This window comes from Leptodactylus fuscus, chromosome 7, assembly GCF_031893055.1.
Source record: "Leptodactylus fuscus isolate aLepFus1 chromosome 7, aLepFus1.hap2, whole genome shotgun sequence".
Taxonomy (NCBI): domain Eukaryota; kingdom Metazoa; phylum Chordata; class Amphibia; order Anura; family Leptodactylidae; genus Leptodactylus; species Leptodactylus fuscus.
In genome coordinates, this window is record NC_134271.1 from 32,844,053 (window position 1) to 32,865,764 (window position 21,712).

The 21,712-nt window shown below is 40.8% G+C and overlaps 1 protein-coding gene across 2 annotated transcripts in view; it reads left to right on the forward strand.

The window, feature by feature from the left end:
• The window catches only part of SPTBN2 (spectrin beta, non-erythrocytic 2), a 143,727-nt gene that overhangs the window by 103,195 nt on the left and 18,820 nt on the right, over window positions 1-21,712 (forward strand). For both annotated transcript variants that reach the window (XM_075281613.1, XM_075281614.1), the window contains 13 exons: window positions 3,106-3,257; window positions 6,868-7,041; window positions 9,841-9,932; window positions 12,714-12,794; window positions 13,108-13,223; window positions 13,611-13,723; window positions 14,628-14,815; window positions 17,318-17,435; window positions 17,573-17,731; window positions 18,346-18,648; window positions 18,740-18,893; window positions 19,008-19,878; window positions 21,301-21,438. In XM_075281613.1, coding sequence (XP_075137714.1) covers window positions 3,106-3,257; window positions 6,868-7,041; window positions 9,841-9,932; window positions 12,714-12,794; window positions 13,108-13,223; window positions 13,611-13,723; window positions 14,628-14,815; window positions 17,318-17,435; window positions 17,573-17,731; window positions 18,346-18,648; window positions 18,740-18,893; window positions 19,008-19,878; window positions 21,301-21,438 — 2,659 coding nt within the window. The remainder of the gene's footprint in view (window positions 1-3,105; window positions 3,258-6,867; window positions 7,042-9,840; window positions 9,933-12,713; window positions 12,795-13,107; window positions 13,224-13,610; window positions 13,724-14,627; window positions 14,816-17,317; window positions 17,436-17,572; window positions 17,732-18,345; window positions 18,649-18,739; window positions 18,894-19,007; window positions 19,879-21,300; window positions 21,439-21,712) is intronic.

Here is a 21,712-nt window from a genome sequence, read left to right on the forward strand (position 1 = left end):
CTATATTGACCTCTAGCATTGCAGTCACAGGGATATAGGGTTAGGGTATGATCACACGACGGAAAATGAAGAGGAAATTCCTCATTTTCCGCCGCCAGCATTTTTGCGCAGGCTAGTCATGACGAGATGCCAATGCAGTGCAACGGTATTCTGTCGCGACCTCCCACTCCTGATAGGCCCGGATGAATGGGCCTAATCAAGAGGGAGTCTCGAGCTGTGGACCCTGTGGCAAGATCGCGCGGACTCTTTTTTTCGGTGTCCCGCTGCAATCTCTGCCTCCCAAAACAATGGGAGATAGATTTTAGGAGGAATCTGCTTCAGATTCGGGGGCGAAATCTGGCCCCAAATCCATGGCAAATTCCTCCGCGTGAACACACGCTTAGGGTGCACATTCACATCTATATGTTGCATTAACATCATTATATCTTGTATAAATATATGTAATCACAACCAGGGGCCCCCAGGACTGATCTGTGATGTCTCAGATACGAAACCTTGTAAAACAGTTCAGATGAATGCGGCTGATCTACGATAGAGAAGAGTCCAAAAGTGGTTCTGCATCTTTCTGCATTTTTTTTTATTTATTATTATTTATTAAAACTATATGTGCTGCAAATAGGGGGAATAAAATAATAAAAATATGATGGACTACTTGTGAACTGGTCCGCGCTGAGGCTTTTTTTAATTGTTACTGGTGCTTATTATTGGTTGTTGTTAATAATAATAAAATGTGTGCGTGTTTTTAAAAAAAAAATAAATTTTATATATATATATATATATATATATATATATATATATATATATATATATATATTCTTTTTTTTCTGACTTGTTCCTGTCTTCAGCTGTAATTGTTCCACCAGTTTCTATCTGTCATCCTCTTTCTGTATATCAGACACCTGTAATTACCATTGTAGTCTGTATCTCCTCTTAGTCTCTGTCCTCTGTATCTATCCAGGGTGTACCGAGAGGTTTTGTTGTGATGTCATCTTTGATTATTACTTGATATTTGGCCACCCCTACTGCCACTATAAACAGCGTTACCTAACAAGTTTCTAAGAGCCACCTTGTTTTGTGCTGCTCTCCTCCCCCCATGGCCGCTCCCTGTGTAAACGAGACACGTGACTTGTTCCTGGAACCTGTATTTCTGGTTTTTGCAGTAACATAGATGATGCAATTTGATTTGACTTGGGGGTGGGGGGAAATTGGTTACACATGGCTACTTTTTAAATCATTTTGATAGCAATGTCCTGTTCAGCTTCACGTACAACATGTCCTGTGACCAAGATGTCATCGTAAAACTGGAAAGCATCTGTCATATTTCTAGTGCTAAGTGTTTGACTTCACTTACACTAACCCTGGAAAAGTAAATGCTGCACCTTTTCACTGCTGACTCTAAACATAGGTGTTGTGCAAGTGCAATGTACCCGCCAAACTAGTGTGCGTGTTCTCTTACACCTGAGAAGGTTACTCTCAGCTTACAAAATGTAAAAAGGATTGTCTGGAGGGATTTTATATATATATATATATATATATATATATATATATATATATATATATATATATATATAATTTTATTTTTTTTATTTTTTTAATTAATAATTTTTGAAGAGACTGAATGAGTTACAGAATACATTACATAATACACTGTGATCAAAAGTATCCGGACACCTGGCTGAAAATGACTTACAAGTTGGTGGCGCCCTCCATCGGTAATGCTGGATACAATATGGTGTTGGCTCACCCTTAGCCTTGATGACGCTTCCACTCTCGCAGTCATACGTTCAATCAGGTGCTGGAAGATTTCTTGGGGAATGGCAGCCCATTCTTCACGGAGTGCTGCACTGAGGAGAGGTATCGATGTAGGTTGGTGAGGCCTGGTACCAAGTCGGCGTTCCAAAACATCCCAAAGGTGTTCTATGGGATTCAAGTCAGGACTCTGTGCAGGCCAGTCCGTTACAGAAATGTTATTGTGGTGTAACCACTCCGCCACAGGCCGTGCAGTATGAACAGGTGCTCCATCGTGTTGTAAGATGCAATCGCCATCCCCGAATTGCTCTTTAACAGTGGGAAGCAAGAAGGTGTTTAAAACATCAGTGTAGGCCTGTGCTGTGATAGTGCCACGCAAAACAACAAGGGGTGCAAGCCCCCTCCATGAAAAACACGACCACACCATAACACCACCGCCTCCGAATTTTACTGTTGGCGCTACACATGCTGGCAGATGACGTTCACCGGGCATTCGCCATACTCACACCCTGCCATCGGATCACCACATTGTGTACCGTGATTCGGTACTCCACACAACGTATGAACATAGTGTATGATTCTGCAATTTTGGTATTCCCAGGGTCTCCCCCTGCTCTTATAGAAATGAATGTTTCTGCAGTGTATGCCTGAGATAGATCCTTGCTGCAGCCAGTGTTGGGGTAAGCCGCCATTTCCTGAGTGTTGAGAGAGATACAGTAGTGAGTAGCGTGGACGTGGAGTTGCCTTTAAGTTGGTGTCAGGAGGTGGATCACTTGCTTTCTTTTCTCGCTACACTTTTCATAAAACCACAGTTTACCTCTGAAGTCCTTGCAATGCTGTGTACATTGTCGTATCCTTGATATTCATGACTCTAGGGTCACACTAGTGTCCAGGTCTCCGTCATTCAGGTCCGAGACAGATGCCTTTAAAAATCGGTTAGTTGTGGAAACTAGACTACATTGAGGTTTCCACCCGGGATAAAATCGGTGGAGGAAAGTGTCCTCCTTACAGGAAATTTCTCTGCCAATTTTAAGCAGAATCTGAGTGGAAATTCCAATGCAGATGTGACTGTATCCTGAGCCATGATCATCCCTACCCACCTGACCTCTTTCTCCCTGTACTTACCGAATACTAAGGTGACTCGGCGTTAGGCCTGAACTGAAACCTGAACGCAGATCTGAATGAAGCCCGAGACAATTTTTAGTCACCAAAATCCATGAGATCATACGTAATGTCTCTTGAAAACTAAGTAATAACAGAACTTATTAAATACATATATTATTCTCTGAGAATATTTACAGTACATTTTAATAGTTATTTATTTAACATTATTTCTTTCTCTTTGCACATATTTAGATGAACGTGAAGCCGTCCAAAAGAAAACCTTTACAAAATGGGTCAACTCTCACCTTGCACGGGTCACTTGTCGGATTTCTGATCTATACAATGACCTGCGAGATGGAAGGATGCTGATCCGACTGTTGGAAGTACTCTCTGGAGAACAACTGGTGAGTGGAAGGATTGCAGCATTGGTTTATTGTAGTCAAAAGATGGGAAAACCTAAATTTTACCACGGGTTTTCCTACAGTTGTTACTGTAACGTTTTCCGGAGTCCTTGTCTTCTACACTAAATGGACAGAGTATTGGGAGACATCTCTTAGTTGCTGAAGTTCATTTCCAAAGATGTGTAAGATCTAGCCATGCAGTCTGGCTTTTATGAAATGTCTTCCCTCCTAGATAGTCTACGATCAACTGCATGTGCTATTATTGAAAAGTAGTAGTGTTTTAGGTACCACAAAGTGGCAGACCACAGAGCAGGCACCTAGCGCTGACTCAATAACTGTAGAGCTCCAAACCTCTGATGTTAACATGAGCACAAAAAACGCGTTGGGAGCTTCATGGCTAAGTAGCTACATGCAAGCCTTACAGTGCCAGGCATTGGATGGAGTGCTGTGCAGCATGCCACCACTGGACTCTAGTGCACTGGGAAAGTGTTTGGTGCAGGAATGAATCGCGCTTCTCTGACAGTCTGGTAGGATGCTTCTGGGCTACCTGTCTGACTGCATTGTGCCAACCGTAAATTTGGTGAAGGAAGGATAATGCTGTGGGTTTAGTTTTTCAGGGACTAGCCTCGACCCCTTAGTTTCAGTGAAAGGAAACTGTAATGCTTCAGCATACCAAGACATTTTGGACAATTGTATGCTTGGAAACTTTGTGGGAACAGTTTGGATAACAGTTCCATCCTGACTGTGCCCAGTGCATAAAGCAGAATCCATAAAGGCATGGTTGGGTGAGTTTGCCCAAGTTCTTCCACACCAGAGACCTGTCTTCGACTCCATCCCATTAAATCCCAGGACCTTTGGGATTAAGGCCGGTTTCAGATGACTGTGCTGCAACTGGCCTGCTGTGAATTAAAAGCACAGAAAGGACCCTGGGATGTCACCGTGTGCTGCCAGTGCACGGGCCCTGCTTACGCCGCCCCTTTCATTAAATGAATAGGAGCCACAGAAGTATGGGCCGCAAAATAGGACAGGAATAGGAACTGTTATATCTTATGCGGCCCGCATACGGGACTGTGAAAATCATGGTTGTGTGTACGGGCCCATAGAAAGTAATGGGTCAGTGTGCTATCCGTGAAATTCATGGCTAGCACACTGACCCACACCACGGTCCTCTGCAAGGGGCCTTAATAGAATAAAGATTGCGAGCAACGTCCTCATTTCTTGCATCATTCATCCACAGTAGTATTGTATGGGATTAGATTATTAATGGCCTGTTCTTAGGATAGATCATCCATAAGAAAGATGTGGGGGTCTGACAGATGTGGGGACTGACTTTCTGAATCTTAGGAATTAGCTGCTTGAAAGGAGCACAGTGCACAGACAAGTGCATCATATACCAGAACAATGTACACTTACTTCTGATTGTTTGGGGTATTGCAGATTTGTCCAATTAAGTGAATAAGACAAAGTTGCAATCCAGAGAACAGTATTATATATTGCAGACCCCCACTGATCTGATATTACTAGCCTGTCTTAGGGTGCCAACACACTAGGAGGTTTTCTTGCTCAAACCAGGTGTGGATTGAGAAGGGAAAAACAGTCTTTGGCTTCAAATCTATAGGCCTACCTTAAATTGTCACTGTTGTTTCAAGAAACTCTGCATAAGTGAAGATAAAGATCTCTCACACCCAAAGCACTGTATACACCTCTGTAGGGTGCTGTATATCTCCTGCATGGTCATAGGGCTGTTTCTGAGTGAGATAAGCTTCCTTTTCTTCCTGTGGGTAGTGTATGGCGGCCAATCTCCTGCCACAAGCTCAAAGACCACTAAAAACCAGGCCAAAATTAAACTAAAAAGAGATGCTTGTCATGTACACACATCGAAGCTTAAGAAACAATGGAGCTCTCGAAGGAGACGTTATCTATATTGTGATCCCAGTAAACCCTTTCAGCAGAGAATTTGTTAAAAATTGAGGTTTTCTAAGTAAAAGAAACAAACTTTGGTTGTTGTACTTATTTCTCAATATGGCTATTAATAAATGAATTCTATTTAATAGGATTACAATGACTTATATGTTGGCCACTGACTTTTAATAATCCCTTAGTCCTCGTGCACTTGTGTGCAGGCCGAGGATCTGATGTTTTAACGGAAGGTATTCCCATGATCCCACATTGCCTTCCATCCTGTATTGATTTCAATGGAGGGTTCTGCTCCATTCTGTTCCATTTTCGGAGCTGGATAGGACTTTTTCCAGAACAGAGCATCGAAGCAACTACTACTAGGAAGATATTTAGGACAATGAAACCTGCATAGATCTACATCTCTGTTTTACATGCATAGCTTCCTTTTCTGGCTATGCACCAGAGAAAGATATAGGTCAGATAAATCTGCCCAACCCTGTTGGGTGGCAAATGATTCCCATTTTTAATATGCAGCATTTGGAAGGTGGAGCCCATATATTACCAGTTTAGGACTAGGATTAGAATCTGTTTGGATTCACTGGAGCTGAGCAGACATGCTTAAGATGTTTCAGGGCATGATCTGTATCTGTGGTCAAACAAAGGCATCTATGTCATTGGTTAGAAGCATAGGATCATAGAACATGGAAGTAAAGCCAATCTACAGTAGTGACAATATAATGCCTCTTGATAGGTACTTTAGTGCAGCGTTCCCTAGGATAAAGTATTCAGGGAGGAGGAAGACTGACTCTCTAGTGCCACCTATAGGTGACAACCCTGTAAGTCAACATCTCAGCCTTGAAACATTACTTAGGTGTTGCTGGTTTCGCTCATGACCCATCTGTAGACCGCGCTGTTTCATGGAGGTTGCGCCTCAGCAGTATAGTGTGGTCCTATATAGGGACTATATTGTACCGCTTATTGAAGATCAGTTTTGCCAAGTTTATGCAGCTAACATCCTTAGCGTTATCTTTCATTTACAATGTCCCCATCAGTGGGCTGTTGATGTGACACTCAAACTTTTCCCACCAACACTGGAAAAAAATTATAATAATAAATTGTGCATTAACATCACAGCCCCAATTTTTCTTGCTGTAGATTTTCAGATTTTTTTTTTTATATGTTCTGCTACTGTCACATATACAGTATAGTGATTTCATTCATTGTCCTTTTGGAATAGTCTCTGGCGGTTCAGGTGACTTATCTGGAGCAACTGGGTCCTCAGGTAACCAGTGTAGTTATCCATTAGTCTGCAGAAGCAATGGTGGAGCAAACTGGTCACATCCGACTGCATCAAGTATTTTCCTAGAAAATAACTACTACATTGTAATGCGACATTACGGAAACATATAGTTTTTGGCAACTGCAGAAGTGCAAATGTTGAAAACGCAACATTTTTACAGTTCTGGCAAAGCGAATAAGATTTCATTTAATAGTATCCATACAGTCCAGGAAAATAAAACTGTATTAAATGTAGTAATATGTTTTTGTTTTTTTGTTTAATAATTTGTTTCACTTTTCCATTTTTATTGTATTTTTATTCATTTATTTATTTATTTATTTATTTATTTATTTTTACACCCCTTCCAGTTGAACAGTTTCAATTTCCTGGAAAAGTCTTAAAACCCTACTGACTATGCTTTTTAATTTATTCCAGCCTAAGCCCACAAAGGGTCGTATGCGTATTCATTGCCTTGAGAACGTTGACAAAGCACTACAGTTTTTAAAGGAGCAAAAAGTCCATTTAGAGAACATGGGATCCCATGACATTGTGGATGGTAACCACAGATTGACTCTGGGACTTATCTGGACCATCATCCTCCGTTTCCAGGTAGTTTTATGCTGCTAACTTTTTTTTAAAACTGTTCGTCCTGTTCTTAACTTGGTATTACTCCTGTAAGGCAAATTCTTATCTTTACTGTCATAACAAATTGTAAATCTTCAGATTTAATGATGATTGCTTTTCATACAATCAATCACATGACTACTATCCCAAGGCATTTCATTTGAATGCAGCTTGGCAGCGTAGTGTGTGGTTTGTGTGTGTGTGTAATTATATATATATATATATATATATATATATATATATATATATATATATATATATATATATATATATATATATATATATACACACAGTAAGCCGATGACTACTCAGGTGGGTGACATGAGAAAACTCCAGAAGGAATGTTTATTCTCAACAGACAACTTTTGTCTACTGAGCATTTTGGTAAATGCTCACTACTGGGCTGGATTTTTAGGAATAGCAGGTGGGATTGGTAGTGGGACCTGTCATTCCGCCCCCCTACAGTCCACACTTTGGGGATGTTCCGGCAGCGACTCAGCTGCAGAGAGTCTCCTCATCAAGGAGGCTTAAGAAGCCAGCTCCAGCAGCAACACTTTGGCAGACCTTGGCTGGAGAGCTGACAGAGAGGTCATATTTTTGGAGCTGTGTCCTGAATGATTCTACTGGCTTTTGGATTTCAGTTATTCTAGGTGAGGTAACCTATTCTATGTTTAGTTACAGTCTAGCCGGGCAGGTATTTATTTTTGTATTGTTTCCTTTTGTTGCTGCACTATATTTTTTGAGTGAAAATAAAACTCTACTATTGTTTTGGACCAAAGAAACTGGACTTGTGTGTCTGACACCCCACCTAGCAACCCCAGACCCTGACAATATAAGTGTGTGTGTATATATATATATATATATATATATATATATATATATATATATATATATATATATATATATATATATATATATATATATATATATATCCTATTATAATATTATAAATGTGAACGTTTGTGAGTTTGTGTGTTTGGATGTTTATTCCTCAATCACGCAAAACCCGCTCCACCGATTTGGCTGAAAGTTTCCACAAACCTAGTTAATACACTCGATTGCGCAATAGGCTACTTTTCGTCACAATAGCACACATACGTTTTGTGCCAGGACCCCCACAAAACCCAAACTCACACCAAAATCTCTGCCATCTCACACACTTTGGACCATAGCAAGCCCCAAAATTCATATTGCCCTCTTCAGCCTCGCCCCTAACCCCACACAATCACATATACATATACTTTACCACTTTGCCCCTCACCTTAACGATACTCCAGGAGGCTCTCTTTAACGCTCCGGAGCAGCCATGTTTGCCGACCCCCACCGCTCTGACAATCCGCGACACCGTCCACCCATGTCAATACCCCTAGGTGGTCTAATAAATACAAAAACAAAAGTTTAAAAAAAGTTAAAAAAATATAAAAAAACAAACGGATTAAAAATTCAAATCACCCCCCTTTCCCTAGAACACATATAAAAGTAGTTAAAAACTGTGAAACACATACATGTTAGGTCTCCCTGTGTCCGAAATCGCCCGCTCTACAAAGCTATACAAATATTTTTCCTGTTCGGTAAACGCTGTAGCGGGAAAAAGGGTCAAACATACCAAACCTCCGTTTTTTCACTGTTTTGATTCTGATAAAAATTTGAATAAAAAGTGATCAAAGCAATAACATTTCCCGAAAATGGTATCCCTGTACACGGACGTATAAAAAAGTTACGGCTGTTGGAATATGGCGACTTTTCAAAAAAAAATAAAAAAAATTTTAACACAGTTTTGGATTTTTTTTAAGGGGTCAAAATGTAAATAAAACCATATAAATTTGGTATCCCTGGAATCGTAACGAAACACAGAATACAGGGGACATGTCATTTTGGTTGCACAGTGAACGCTGTAAAACCACACTCCGTAAGAAAGTCGCAGAAATGCATTTTTTTCTTCAAATCCACCCCATTCTGAATTTTTTCCCAGCTTCCCAGTACATTATATAGAAGAAATAATGGTGGCATCATGAAGAAAAATTTGTCCCAGGAAAAATTAAGACCTCATATGGCTCTGGGAGCGGAGAAATAAAAAAGTTATCGGGTTTAGAAGGAGAGGAGTCAAAAACGAAAATCAAAAAATGCCATCGGCGGGAAAGGGTTAACTTCAAATACTTCTGTCCCAAAGACACTATGTAAAGTTTCTCACAACACCGTATAGCAGCTCTAATACAAATTATCTTCAACACAAAAGTCTCACGTATTCTCTGATTTACAGTAACAACAAAATACAAACTTACATTTCATATCCCATCCCATATACACAGTACGAACACCTAACCGGCGCCTGTATATACCCACTGCTACAATCACCGCAGACGAAGTCGCGGGTACCAGCTAGTGTGTGTGTGTGTGTGTGTATATATGTGTGTGTGTGTATATATATATATACATACACACACACAACAAAGTTAACAGCAGTTCCAGATCCAGTACATGACTGACCACAACCATGCACTTGACTTCAGTCAGCATGTCCGCTGGGTTTCCATTGTGGTGTCTTTTGTTTTGCCATAAAAAAATATTGCAAGCATGGGATTCTGCAATGGAGATTCTTAATAGTGCTCCCAACACACATATGAACAGAGTGTTATTAATGTCATTCATACATAGAGGTAAAGCAGTTGGTTACATAATAAAGTCGGATTCATGAAGCCTAAGCACAAAGACCAATGATCATTGGAAAAAAAAAAAAAACTGGAGAAAATAGTCCAGATTTATGGATTTCTATTTGCTTTGCAGATACAAGATATCAGTGTAGAGACAGAAGATAATAAAGAAAAGAAGTCAGCCAAGGATGCCTTATTACTATGGTGTCAAATGAAGACTGCAGGGTAAGTACCAATTGATGGGTTGTTCTGCCAGACATGTCTATACATAACTATTGCATATTTTGTTTGACATACATGGTCGTAAAGGGAATGTGTCAAGAGAAAATTTTAAACCAATTTCTCATGCTAATCATATTTTAAGTTTGGATATATTTAATTATGTATTAATTTATTCTGCAATTTTCTTAGTCTGGCCACTAAGCCTAACAATAGACTGACACTTGGCAATTCTGTAGAGTCAACTCATTTACACCAGCACAAGATAGTCAGTATTACAATAAAAGTTAACACCTCTATAGATAAAATCACATTAAAGTAATAAATAAATACTGATTAGAAAAAGTGATATTAAATATCTTGTACGAATAAATAAAATAACAATTTGCAATGCATTACTTTTAAGTCAAATATATCTAATACTAGAGGGAGGACCCGGCTTCGCACGGGTATATTTTATGTTTGTGTACTGGCCCCATAAGAATTGTCCAATTTTGCACTGGTGTATTTTGTATGTGGTTTGTGTGTATGTCCATAAGCGTCATGTGATTATGTGTATCTCATTTTGGATGTCAGTGAAAAACCTGTGATCAGTTGTTATAGATACCTGGAGTAAAGCTGTATCTAATCCTTCCCCGTGTAGTACTGTGTTTAGATGCAAGTGTCTAATTCTTGTTGGTGTGGTACTTTGTGCAGATGCACATATCTAATCCTCCCCATGTGATATTGTGTGAAGAGGCGCGTATCTAATCCTCCAGTAAGTGAAACTGTGTGCAGACGCGCGTATCTAATGACTCTGGCGTGTGGTACTGTGTGCAGATGCGCGTATCTAATCCTCCCCCATGTGGAACTGTGTGCTGAGACGCGTATCTAATTCTCTGGCATGTGGTACTGTATGCAGAGGCCTGTATCTAATCCTCCCCTGTGTGGTATTGTGTGAAGAGGCGCGTATCTAATCCTCCCCCGTGTGATACTGTGTGCTGAGATGCGTATCTAATTCTCTGGCTTGTGGTACTGTGTGCAGAGGCATGTATCTAATCCTCCAAAGTGTGATACTGTGTGCACACAAGTATCTAATCCTCCCCTGTGTGGTACTGTGTGAAGAGTCGCGTATCTAATCCTACTGCATGTGGTACTGTGTGCAGACACGTGTATCTAATTCTATGGCGTGTACAACTGTGTGCAGACGCGCGTATCTAATCCTCTGGAGTGTGGAACTGTGTGTAGATGTGTGTATCTAATCCTACGGCATGTGGTACTCTGTGCAGACGCGCTTATCTAATCCTCCCCCATGTGGTACTGTGTGTAGACGCGTGTATCTAATCCTATGGCGTGTACAACTGTGTGCAGACGCGCATATCTAATCCTCTGGAGTGTGTAACTGTGTGTAGACGCGCGTATCTAATTCTACGGCATGTGGTACTGTGTGCAGACGCGCTTATCTAATCCTCCCCTGTGTGGTATTGTGTGAAGAGGTGCGTATCTAATCCTACAGTGTGTGGAACTGTGTGTAGACGCATGTATCCAATCCCCCAGCATGTGGTACTGTGTGCAGACGCGCATATATAATCCTATGGCATGTGGTACTGTGTGTAGACGCGCGTATCTAATCCTCCCCCATGTGGTACTGTGTGCTGAGACGCGTATCTAATTCTCTGGCTTGTGGTACTGTGTGCAGAGGCATGTATCTCATCCTCCAAAGTGTGGTACTGTGTGCACACACACGTATCTAATCTTTCCCTGTGTGGTATTGTGTGAAGAGGCGCGTATCTAATCCTTCGGCGTGTGGAACTGTGTGTAGATGCACGTATCTAATCCTACTGCATGTGGTACTGTGTGAAGACGCGTGTATCTAATCCTATGGCGTGTACAACTGTGTGCAGACGCGCGTATCTAATCCTCTGGAGTGTGGAACTGTGTGAAGACGCGTGTATCTAATCCTATGGCGTGTACAAATGTGTGCAGACGCGCGTATCTAATCCTCTGGAGTGTAGAACTGTGTGTAGACGCCTGTATCTAATCCTTCGGTATGTGGAACCGTGTGCAGACGCGTGTATCAAATCCTTCAGTGTGTGGAACTGTGTGCAGAAGTGCGTATTTAATTCTCTGGTTTGTGGGACTGTGTGCAGACCCGTGTATCTAATCCTCTGGTGTGTGATACTGTGTGCTGATCTGTGTATCTAATCCTCTGATGCGTGTATCTTAGTTTGGATATCAGTGTTGTATTGTGCATGTGGAGTGACCGTGTGTATTGCAGTTGGAATATGAGTGAAAGTCTTGCAGGTTTGTATTGGCTAAGGGGGGGGCACTGTGTTTGAAATGCTGTATCTCAGCAACGGTACGTCCGAGCGAGTTGGAGTCTCGTCTTAAACCTTCCCGGATATCTGAAGTATCTCTGTACCAAATTTGGTGAAGATTGGTCCAGTCGTTTGGTTCGCATTAGAGCACAGACAGACAGACAGACAGAAATTCATTTTTATAATATAGGGAGATAATAATAATATCCTAAAGTAATCCAGCCATGGGAATGTTATCAGCCAATTGTCTGCTCTGTTTTCTGCTTTCACATGCAGGATTTGCATTGCAAACTATTTGTAGACGGAAGCTAAAAATATATTGGTAGTTCATTGATGTAAATTGTAACTCTCTCATCCCAGGTAGAGAACTCTACAATATCGGCATGTTTGATTTTTGACTAATACACCGTTTTGCAATGTTGTTGATTTTGTTTGCTGATCTTTCTCAATAACCTTTTTTCTATTCCTTTTTCTCTCCCTCTGTTTTTAGGTATCCAAATGTTAATGTTCACAACTTCACAACAAGTTGGCGTGACGGGCTAGCATTTAATGCCATCGTCCACAAGCACAGGTTAGGAACACCAGCCTCATCTATGAATCTATCTGGCATGTAGACTCATTCTAACACTTTATTTGATACCTTATGAATTGTCATACCGGTAATTCTATTGAGACAACTGCAGTTTCTGAATGTAGCCGAATACTAAGAACACAAATGCCAGGTTGGCATTACCCAGTGGTGGAGACTCTCATGTAACATAGTCCCAGTATTTGCACTATAAATGAGGTAGATCCCAGCTAAGTGCTTGTCTGGAAGGACTGAAATGTATGAAGTACAGTCGTCTTTATATGTAATTGTTTGATCTTGTTCTTATCTAATCCAGGCCAGATATTATTGACTTTGACACTCTGAAGAAATCCAATGCTCACCACAACTTACAAAATGCATTCAACATTGCTGAGCGAGAGCTCGGTCTCACTAAGCTCCTAGATCCTGAAGGTAAATAACCTCTTATTTTGGCTATGTATACAAAAGGTGTTTTTTTTTAATATTTAAAATGGTATAAAAAGTTGATCTGTCTGTTTCAGTAAACCTGAAATGATTCTGGATCATCTTATTACTATGGGAGTCATCTTTCTATTTCCTTTATGAAGTTTATGTATTACCCCTGAGTGCTGCCATGTCACCTGTCAGATGAATATCTCTACAGTCTGACGCCTATAGGACAGTTTCAGTGTTGGGGACTGATAACAGAACCTACAAATGTGGAGAATCCTCAGTATTTTCTTCCTGTACTTACTTCAGTTGACACTGCCCATGCTTGAAAAATACCTAAAACGCTACAAATTGGAAATATTTCAAATCTTTTTCCATTGTTTTTTTCAGATGTCAATGTAGACCAACCAGATGAGAAGTCCATCATTACTTACGTGGCGACATTCTACCACTACTTCTCCAAGATGAAGGCCCTGGCAGTGGAGGGGAAACGTATTGGCAAGGTACTTGATGGTTTAAGTCGGAGAAATCTTGGCGTACAAGTCATGTAGCCTCCGCCATGGGGAGTGTCTGTTTAGGCATGTCTTCATTTAGCCGTTAAGGTGTTTAATATGTGGTTATGCTATGATGCAATCTGTGTTAAGACAGTGTTGAAGAATATAGGGGTGGAAAGTTTCTAGAGAATGCTGTGGAGCTGTAAACCATGAATAAGACTGTAACCTTATATATCAGACTTTGGCCTAAAATAGCAGGTTGACGTAAAGCTCCACCCGGAGAGCCACTTTATTGAAAAACTGCTTAAATCATCATTATTAATATTATTGCCTGAATCAGTACTTGTATCTGCAAGCACATTCTGTTTATGACCCCAGGCTTGTCATACAAAGTCAGTTATACTTTTCTATCTCCCTTTCAGTTATATAAAAATAAAGAATTATAAAAATAGTCTAGAACATTATGTGACACAAGGTACCCAGAACTTCCCTCCATGTGGTATACATGAAAGCAGTGGTGTAACTAGGAATGGCGGGGCCCCATGGAATGGCGCCCCCCCCAACCGACCTCAAGCATCCCCCCTCCTACGCATTCCTGCGCGCTCTATTATGCCCCATAGTGTCCCCTGCACACAGTATTATCCCCCATAGTGTCCCCTGCACACAGTATTATCCCCCATAGGGGCCCCTGCACACAGTATTATGTCCCACTGTGGACACCCATAAACAATTATTATACTCTGGGGTCTTTTCAGACGGTAGCGGTAGCAGCTGTCACCGGGCCCCTAATGTCCCGGGCCCTGTGGCAGCTGCCTCTGCTGCTATGGTGGTAGTTACGCCAATGCATGAACACAGGGTACAAATAAGAATCTCTTCAAGAAGCTTAATGTTCTTTTCACCTGACAATCTTTAGGTGTTGGACCATGCAATAGAAGCAGATCAGCTTATTGAGAATTATGAGCGCCTGGCATCAGAGCTTCTCCAATGGATTGAGCAGATGATCATTACACTCAATGATAGAAAGCTGGCCAACTCCTTGACGGGTGTCCAGAACCAGCTCCAAGCCTTCAACACCTACCGGACAGTAGAGAAGCCTCCCAAGTGAGTGATTTTATTATTTTTTTTTTTTTAATTTTTATTCTTTGTTCATGGTTTGTTGTGCAGATATATACAGATCAGTTCTAAAGATTTACTGTATTACGTCTAGAAGGTTTGTCACACCGGGACAATTTACTTTTATTTGACAGTTTTCCTAGTATAGTTGGGCAAATGTGTTATGAAGCCCCTAATGAATTCAATTACGGTAATAGAATTGTACCAAAAGGAAATGTAAGTGCACATTAAAGTGTTTGTATAGATAGATAGATAGATAGATAGATAGATAGATAGATAGATAGATAATATATGTACACACACAATATATATGGATATACAGTATATTATAATATAACAAAAATATATACCGCATACCGACAAAGATGTGTATGACAACATGAAACTTGCACAGTATCTGGATGAACATATACAAAAGGACGTCCCTCACTTACATAAGTCAGTCCAGAGAACAGAAGAGGCAACTGGATCCATCATCCATTAAACTTCTTTATTGATCTAATAAAGTAGAGAGAAAATATAATGTTTCACCCCCTGGGTCTTTCTCAATCTGCTTTAGAAACACATAAGCGTTATAAGGGATTGGAATGGCGCACTTCTCTGTGTGTTGTTGGATCAATAAAGAATTTTAATGGATAATAAATGCTGTTCTCGTCTGCATTTTGGATTGACTGATAAAAGTGAGGGCTATATCTTGGACACACAACACATACTCAAATGTGGTATCAATGGACTCTTATTTATTGTTAAAGGGGTTATGTAGAGAAAGAAAAAGGACCACAGTGCATTCTCTGCACCGGATAAACCTCCTTGCTCCTATAGATGAGGGTCCTATGGTGCCTCTCTTATTAGCAGAGCGCGTCTGGATGCTGGAAGTCTCCTTTCCCAGCGCCTTGGCTCTCTCTGACATCACCAACACCACTCTTTTCTTTCTGCGTGCACATAGAGTAGAGGAGCGAGCCTTCTAGCCCCCTCTTGTTATGTGGAAATCTATTAATTGAGGCACTAGGGGACTCTCGTATATCAGTAAGGAGGTTTATCCAGAGCAGTGTATGCACTATGAGCAGTGTTCTCTCGCCATATAACTCCATACAATCCAATATCCCCGACATACACAAACCGGTGCTGCAATATTGCATACTTCTAATGACATCTGTAGAGTTAAAAAAACAAAAGACATTCTGCATGATATGTTTTGTCGTCCTCTCCAGTATTAAATAGCTGACGTTAGGTTCACACTAGCGCCCGGAGTCCGTTCTTCTGCATGCAGAAGACTGAAAGCTGTCAGACCGGGTCCGGCCGTGAGCGGCGGTGAGCGTTTTATGCTCTCCGCCGCGAAACCGTTTTTGTTAAATCGGACACAGAGTACTGCATGTCCGACTCTGTGTCCGATTTAAAAAAAAAATGGTTTCGCGGCAGAGAGCATAAAACGCTCACCGGCGCTCACGGCCGGACATCTTTCAAACCCATTCAAATGAATGGGTTTGAAAGATGTCGGCATGTTTCCGTCTCCTGCCCCTGTTTTGTGCGGGAAACGGAAACCTGCAGAACGGAGTACGGACGCAGATGTGAACAAGCCCTTAACAGTAGTGATAGCCTAGTTTTAGGATAGGCCATTAATAGCAGCAGAAGAACCTGCATTACAGGATATTACAACTTTGTCCCACTCAAGTAAGTTCTAAGTGAATGGGACAAAACTGCTGTTATGTTGATGGTGTACAGTAGATGGACCATACTATGCGACCTCTTCAGACTGCAGGATCTGACCCTTCACCAAGTTATGGATGTTGTGGAATTGGAAAACTTCTTATTTTAGATGAGGTTCTGACATTGAAATTGATCAATGGGATTTTACAGACTTTTCACACTGGCTAAATACAACATTATGCAACACAATGCGTCCAGCTGGTACAATGTAACAATCGTGTAAAACAACCAATTACAATTTAACTGCCTAGAAGTGCAAACATGCCGCACAACTCTAGAAATGTGTACTGGAATATTTCTGAGAGGGATTTTATCTGACTTGAGATGTTGGATGGCTGCCTGAGTCAACATCCTACCTGTGTTTAAGTAAATTTTCATCAATGCATACAGCCATCTGCTCATAATCCGGTGCACTTGGCCGGGCCAAAACTTCTCTAGGAGATAAGAAAAGCGTTTCCTCTCAGCTATAACCTTCTCATTAAATGTTCTGCACCTCCATCACATTACTTTGCTGCTTCTAATTTCTCTGCATGTAACTTCTAATCTAGTCTGTTACATTTACTAAGACATCTTGCACACTAGTATCTTAGGCTCAGTTCACATCTGCGTTCGGGGATTCCTAAGGTAATCGCTTTTCTATGTGGATTAGGTTTCCGTTTCGGGGTCAATAAATCAATAAATGAGTTACAAGCCTCCTTCTTTTTTTTTTTTATTTATTTTTTTTTTTTTTTCTTTGTAGTCAGTACAGCTGTACTATATCACTTTGTGTCTCGATGGTTTTAGGTTCACAGAGAAGGGAAATTTGGAAGTCCTCCTCTTTACCATCCAGAGTAAAATGAGAGCAAACAATCAAAAGGTCTATACTCCAAGAGAAGGCAAACTTATATCCGATATAAACAAGGTATGGTGTATTATTTTTATTTTTATTTTATTTTTTTTATTTTTATGATTTATTTCACATAGGATAATTTTAAGTGTTATGATTACTATACATTTTATTCTGCTGGAATTGTACACTTCTTTTCTTTATCATTCAAGGCCTGGGAGCGCCTAGAGAAAGCAGAACACGAGCGAGAGCTTGCCTTACGTAATGAGTTGATTCGCCAAGAGAAATTGGAGCAGTTGGCTGCTAGGTTTGATCGTAAGGCCGCCATGAGAGAAACCTGGCTAAGTGAGAATCAGCGCCTTGTCTCCCAGGTATTTAGGATTACTATCTGACTCATTTCAGATATTCCAGCTTTTTCTTAGACCGGTGGTGCACATCCTGCAGCCCCCCGCTATTAGGACAGGCATATGTGGTCTGTGTCTTGATACATCAGAAAGGAATATTCTGATGAGGGGGCTGTATGGTTGGCATGGTTATGTGTGTGGTATTGTATGGCTGGCACATTGTGGCTACATGAGTGCTATATTAGTTTTGTGAGTGGCCTGAAGAGACCATCACTATCTTTCCATATTATACCTAGTACATGACCCAGATTATGAAATTGCTGAGTTGCAAATTGCCGGCTATTTCTGTAAATTGTAAGTTCTAATTTGTAAATGGACACTTGCCTTCTCTGGAGTGCCAAACAGAGGACCTCATTTTCCTACTCTGCTGGGAATGAGCTTTACTATGAGAAAGCCATGAATGCTTCAGAAGTGGAATTCCCCTTTAATTTTTATAGCGTTCTATAGGAGTGCATAATGGAACGGATAAATATATTATATAAACTGCCGATAGCAAGGCATCTTCCAAAAACCCACTCATAAGGGCAATCTAAATTCTATGTTGTTAAAAGTGGAAGTTAATCTTCAATCTTACCTCATAGGATAACTTTGGCGTGGACCTTGCTGCGGTTGAAGCTGCCGTGCGAAAACATGAAGCTATTGAGACAGATATTGTTGCCTACAGTGAACGTGTACAAGCAGTAAATGCAGTGTCCAATGAACTAGAGGCAGAGAATTATCACGACATCAGAAGAATTTTGGCTCGCGCAAATAATGTTACACGCTTATGGGATTACCTAAGGGAGCTGGTTGCAGCCAGACGCAGAAGACTCTTGATGAACTTAGAACTTCAACGAATGTTTCAAGACCTGCTGTATCTCATGGATTGGACTGATGATATGAAGGTAATCTGAATCCTTTGGTATACACAATAGTTAGTTTATAAATCGGGAAAAAAAAAAAAAAAATTATATAATTTAATTTCTCCTTAATCAGGGCCGTTTGCAGTCTGAGGATTATGGGAAACATCTTCATGGTGTGGAAGATCTTCTTCAAACTCACACATTAGTGGAGGCGGACATTGCGGTTCAAGCAGAACGTGTAAAATCAGTTGGTGCTGTTGCACAAAAATTCATGACCGACGATGAAGGTATGTAGAAAATGACAACTGATTTCTAACAACTATGTAACCTAAATTCAGATTAACACCAGAGACAGAGAACTCAAAGATTCTGATTTTTCAATATATATTTTTGTTACATAGATTACAAACCATGTGACCCAGAGTTGGTGCGAAAGCGTGTACAGCTTTTAGAGCAACGATATGCAGAATTGTGCAATCTATCTGCAGCTCGAAGATCAAAGCTAGAGGAGTCTAGGAGACTTTGGAAATTTTTCTGGGATATGGGTGAAGAGGAGGCTTGGATCCGAGAACAAAGTCGCCTCCTAATGTCTGATGACTATGGTAAAGACATCACTAGCTCCTTAAGATTAATTAGCAAGCATAATGCTTTCCGAGATGAAATGAGCGGGCGTCACGGGCCATTGCAGCAGACAATAGCTGAAGGCGAAGAACTGGTAGCGCAGGGTCATTTTGGAGCAGGGGAAATTGAAGAAAAAATATTGGAAGTTAAAGATCAATGGAAGCAACTTGAAGCTTTGGCTGAAGACCGGGAGCGCAAACTGAGGGAAGCCTACAGTTACTACCAGTTCCAAGCTGATGCCAATGATGCAGAGGTTTGGATTCTAGACACTTTGAGGCTGGTTTCAACCAATGATGTAGGCCATGATGAGTACTCTACACAAAGGTTAATTAAAAAACACAAAGACGTGGAAGAGGAAATACTCAATCACCGACCAGCTATTGATGCTCTGCACGAACAGGCCAGTAGTTTGCCTCCTACCTACTCTCATTCTCCTGAGGTTGATGGAAGACTTCCTGCTTTGGAGCAACGCTATGATGAGCTGGTGACCTTGGCTGCCCATCGTAAGCAGGCCCTTCAAGACTCCTTGGCTCTTTATAAAATGTTTAGCGAAGCAGATGCTTGCATCCTTTGGATAGATGAAAAAGAGCAGTGGCTAAATGGAATGGAGATTCCTGAGAAGCTTGAAGATCTGGAAGTAGTCCAGCAAAGGTAATTTGCTTATATGCTTGTAGAGGTCAGTCATATGATTGAAATGAGAGCTCATATAAAAATATCTAATGAGGCTTTTCTGAATTCATTCGATAATACCCGTCACAAAGTCTAAAAAGTCCAGTGAGGGGGCAACACAGTGGCTCAGTGGTAAGCACTGCAGCCTTGCAGTGCTGGAGTCCTGGGTTCAAATTCCGCCAGGAACAATATTTGCAAGGAGTTTGTATGTTCTCCCCGTGTTTGCGTGGATTTCCTCCCATTCTATAAAGAAATAATGATAGGGAAAAAAAAGTACATTGTGATCTCTATATGAGGCTCACAATCTACATAAAAAAAAAAAAAGTCCAGTGATAATACATAATCTGATAGGCGTGGTCACCATGTGTATTTTAATGTGTTTATACAAACATGTTCAGCTATTCCACAGATATAAGGCTCATGATGTTGATGAAAATAACTAGCTAATAGAGATGAACGAGTACTGTTCGGATCAGCCGATCTGAACAGCACGCACGCATTGAAATGAATGGAAGCACCTGGTACTTCCGCTTTGACGCCGGCCGGCCGCTTAACCCCCCGCGTGCCGGCTACGTCCATTCATTTCAATTCGTGCGTGCTGTTCGGATCGGCTGATCCGAACAGTACTCGCTCATCTCTACTAGCTAAGTGGACGGCAACACTGCATGACATGCTGGAAACAGAGTCCACATCCCATAGAAACCAGCGTTGCTGCATATTTGCTGGTGGATACTAATTTGCATCTACACTAAAAGGTCTTATTTCTTGTAATAGCTGAGTGGGTTTGGAAAAACAAAATACTAAGGTTGACAGAATCTATCAGATGATACTTGTCATTGGGCTTTTCAGACGTGGTGACGGGTCCTCTTTAAATCTAATCTGTCAGAGCTGTTGTCACAATTAAACTACTTTACAAGGCTGGGTAACTCATTGATCTGGAGAGAGAAAACGGACTTATCCAACATACAGATGAACCACGGTTGTCTTTCTGGGTGGTCTCCATTGCAACAGGATTTCAGGCTGTCCTCCATAATCTCTGTCCCGCGCCTCCCCTTAGTCTAGATTGACTTTACTGTGCTATGTTGCTCTTTGAAGCACTGACTATTTCTGCCAATGTAAAGGTTTATAGGTGAGACTTTCCCTTTAATAGTGGTGTGCTTTATTAAGTGCTAAAGAGCACATGCCTTTAACAACCCATGACATTCATTTGGCCCCCTATCTCCATTTTAGTTTCCCGACATCCATGCATGTCGCTGTTCTTCATAGATGATATTCTGATCAAGTTATAATTTATTATATTTAGTTAGGTTTTTGTATATCGGCTGCAGGTATTTGCAATGGAAATTGCCTTGCCAATTGTAATTTTTTTCAGTCTAACTTTCTTTTCTGATGAATTTGCTGCAGGTTTGAAACACTCGAGGCAGAAATGAACAGTTTGGCATCAAGAATAACATCTGTAAATGAAGTGGCAGGTCAGCTGCTGAATACTGACCACAGAAATGAGGAAAGTATCCGGGATATGCAAGATCAGTTAAATGCACGGTAAGAAAAGTGAGAGGTTTTACAAGGTCTGATTAGCTCATATGATCAAAAAGATAATAACTCTGTGAGTTATCCCTCTTATTGTAAGCCGTCAGGGGTACTTATATGACAACATTCACCTAAGGCAAAAGGGATCAAAATACAATATGTTTTTGAATCTAGAATGTGAGTTGGTTCAAGGTTTTTGGTTTTTTGGCATCTTTGCTGTGGATGCGGAATTGTGCAGTCATAGTAATAGATCACTTTGAATTTTGTGTTGCAAAAGCCTTGTAGA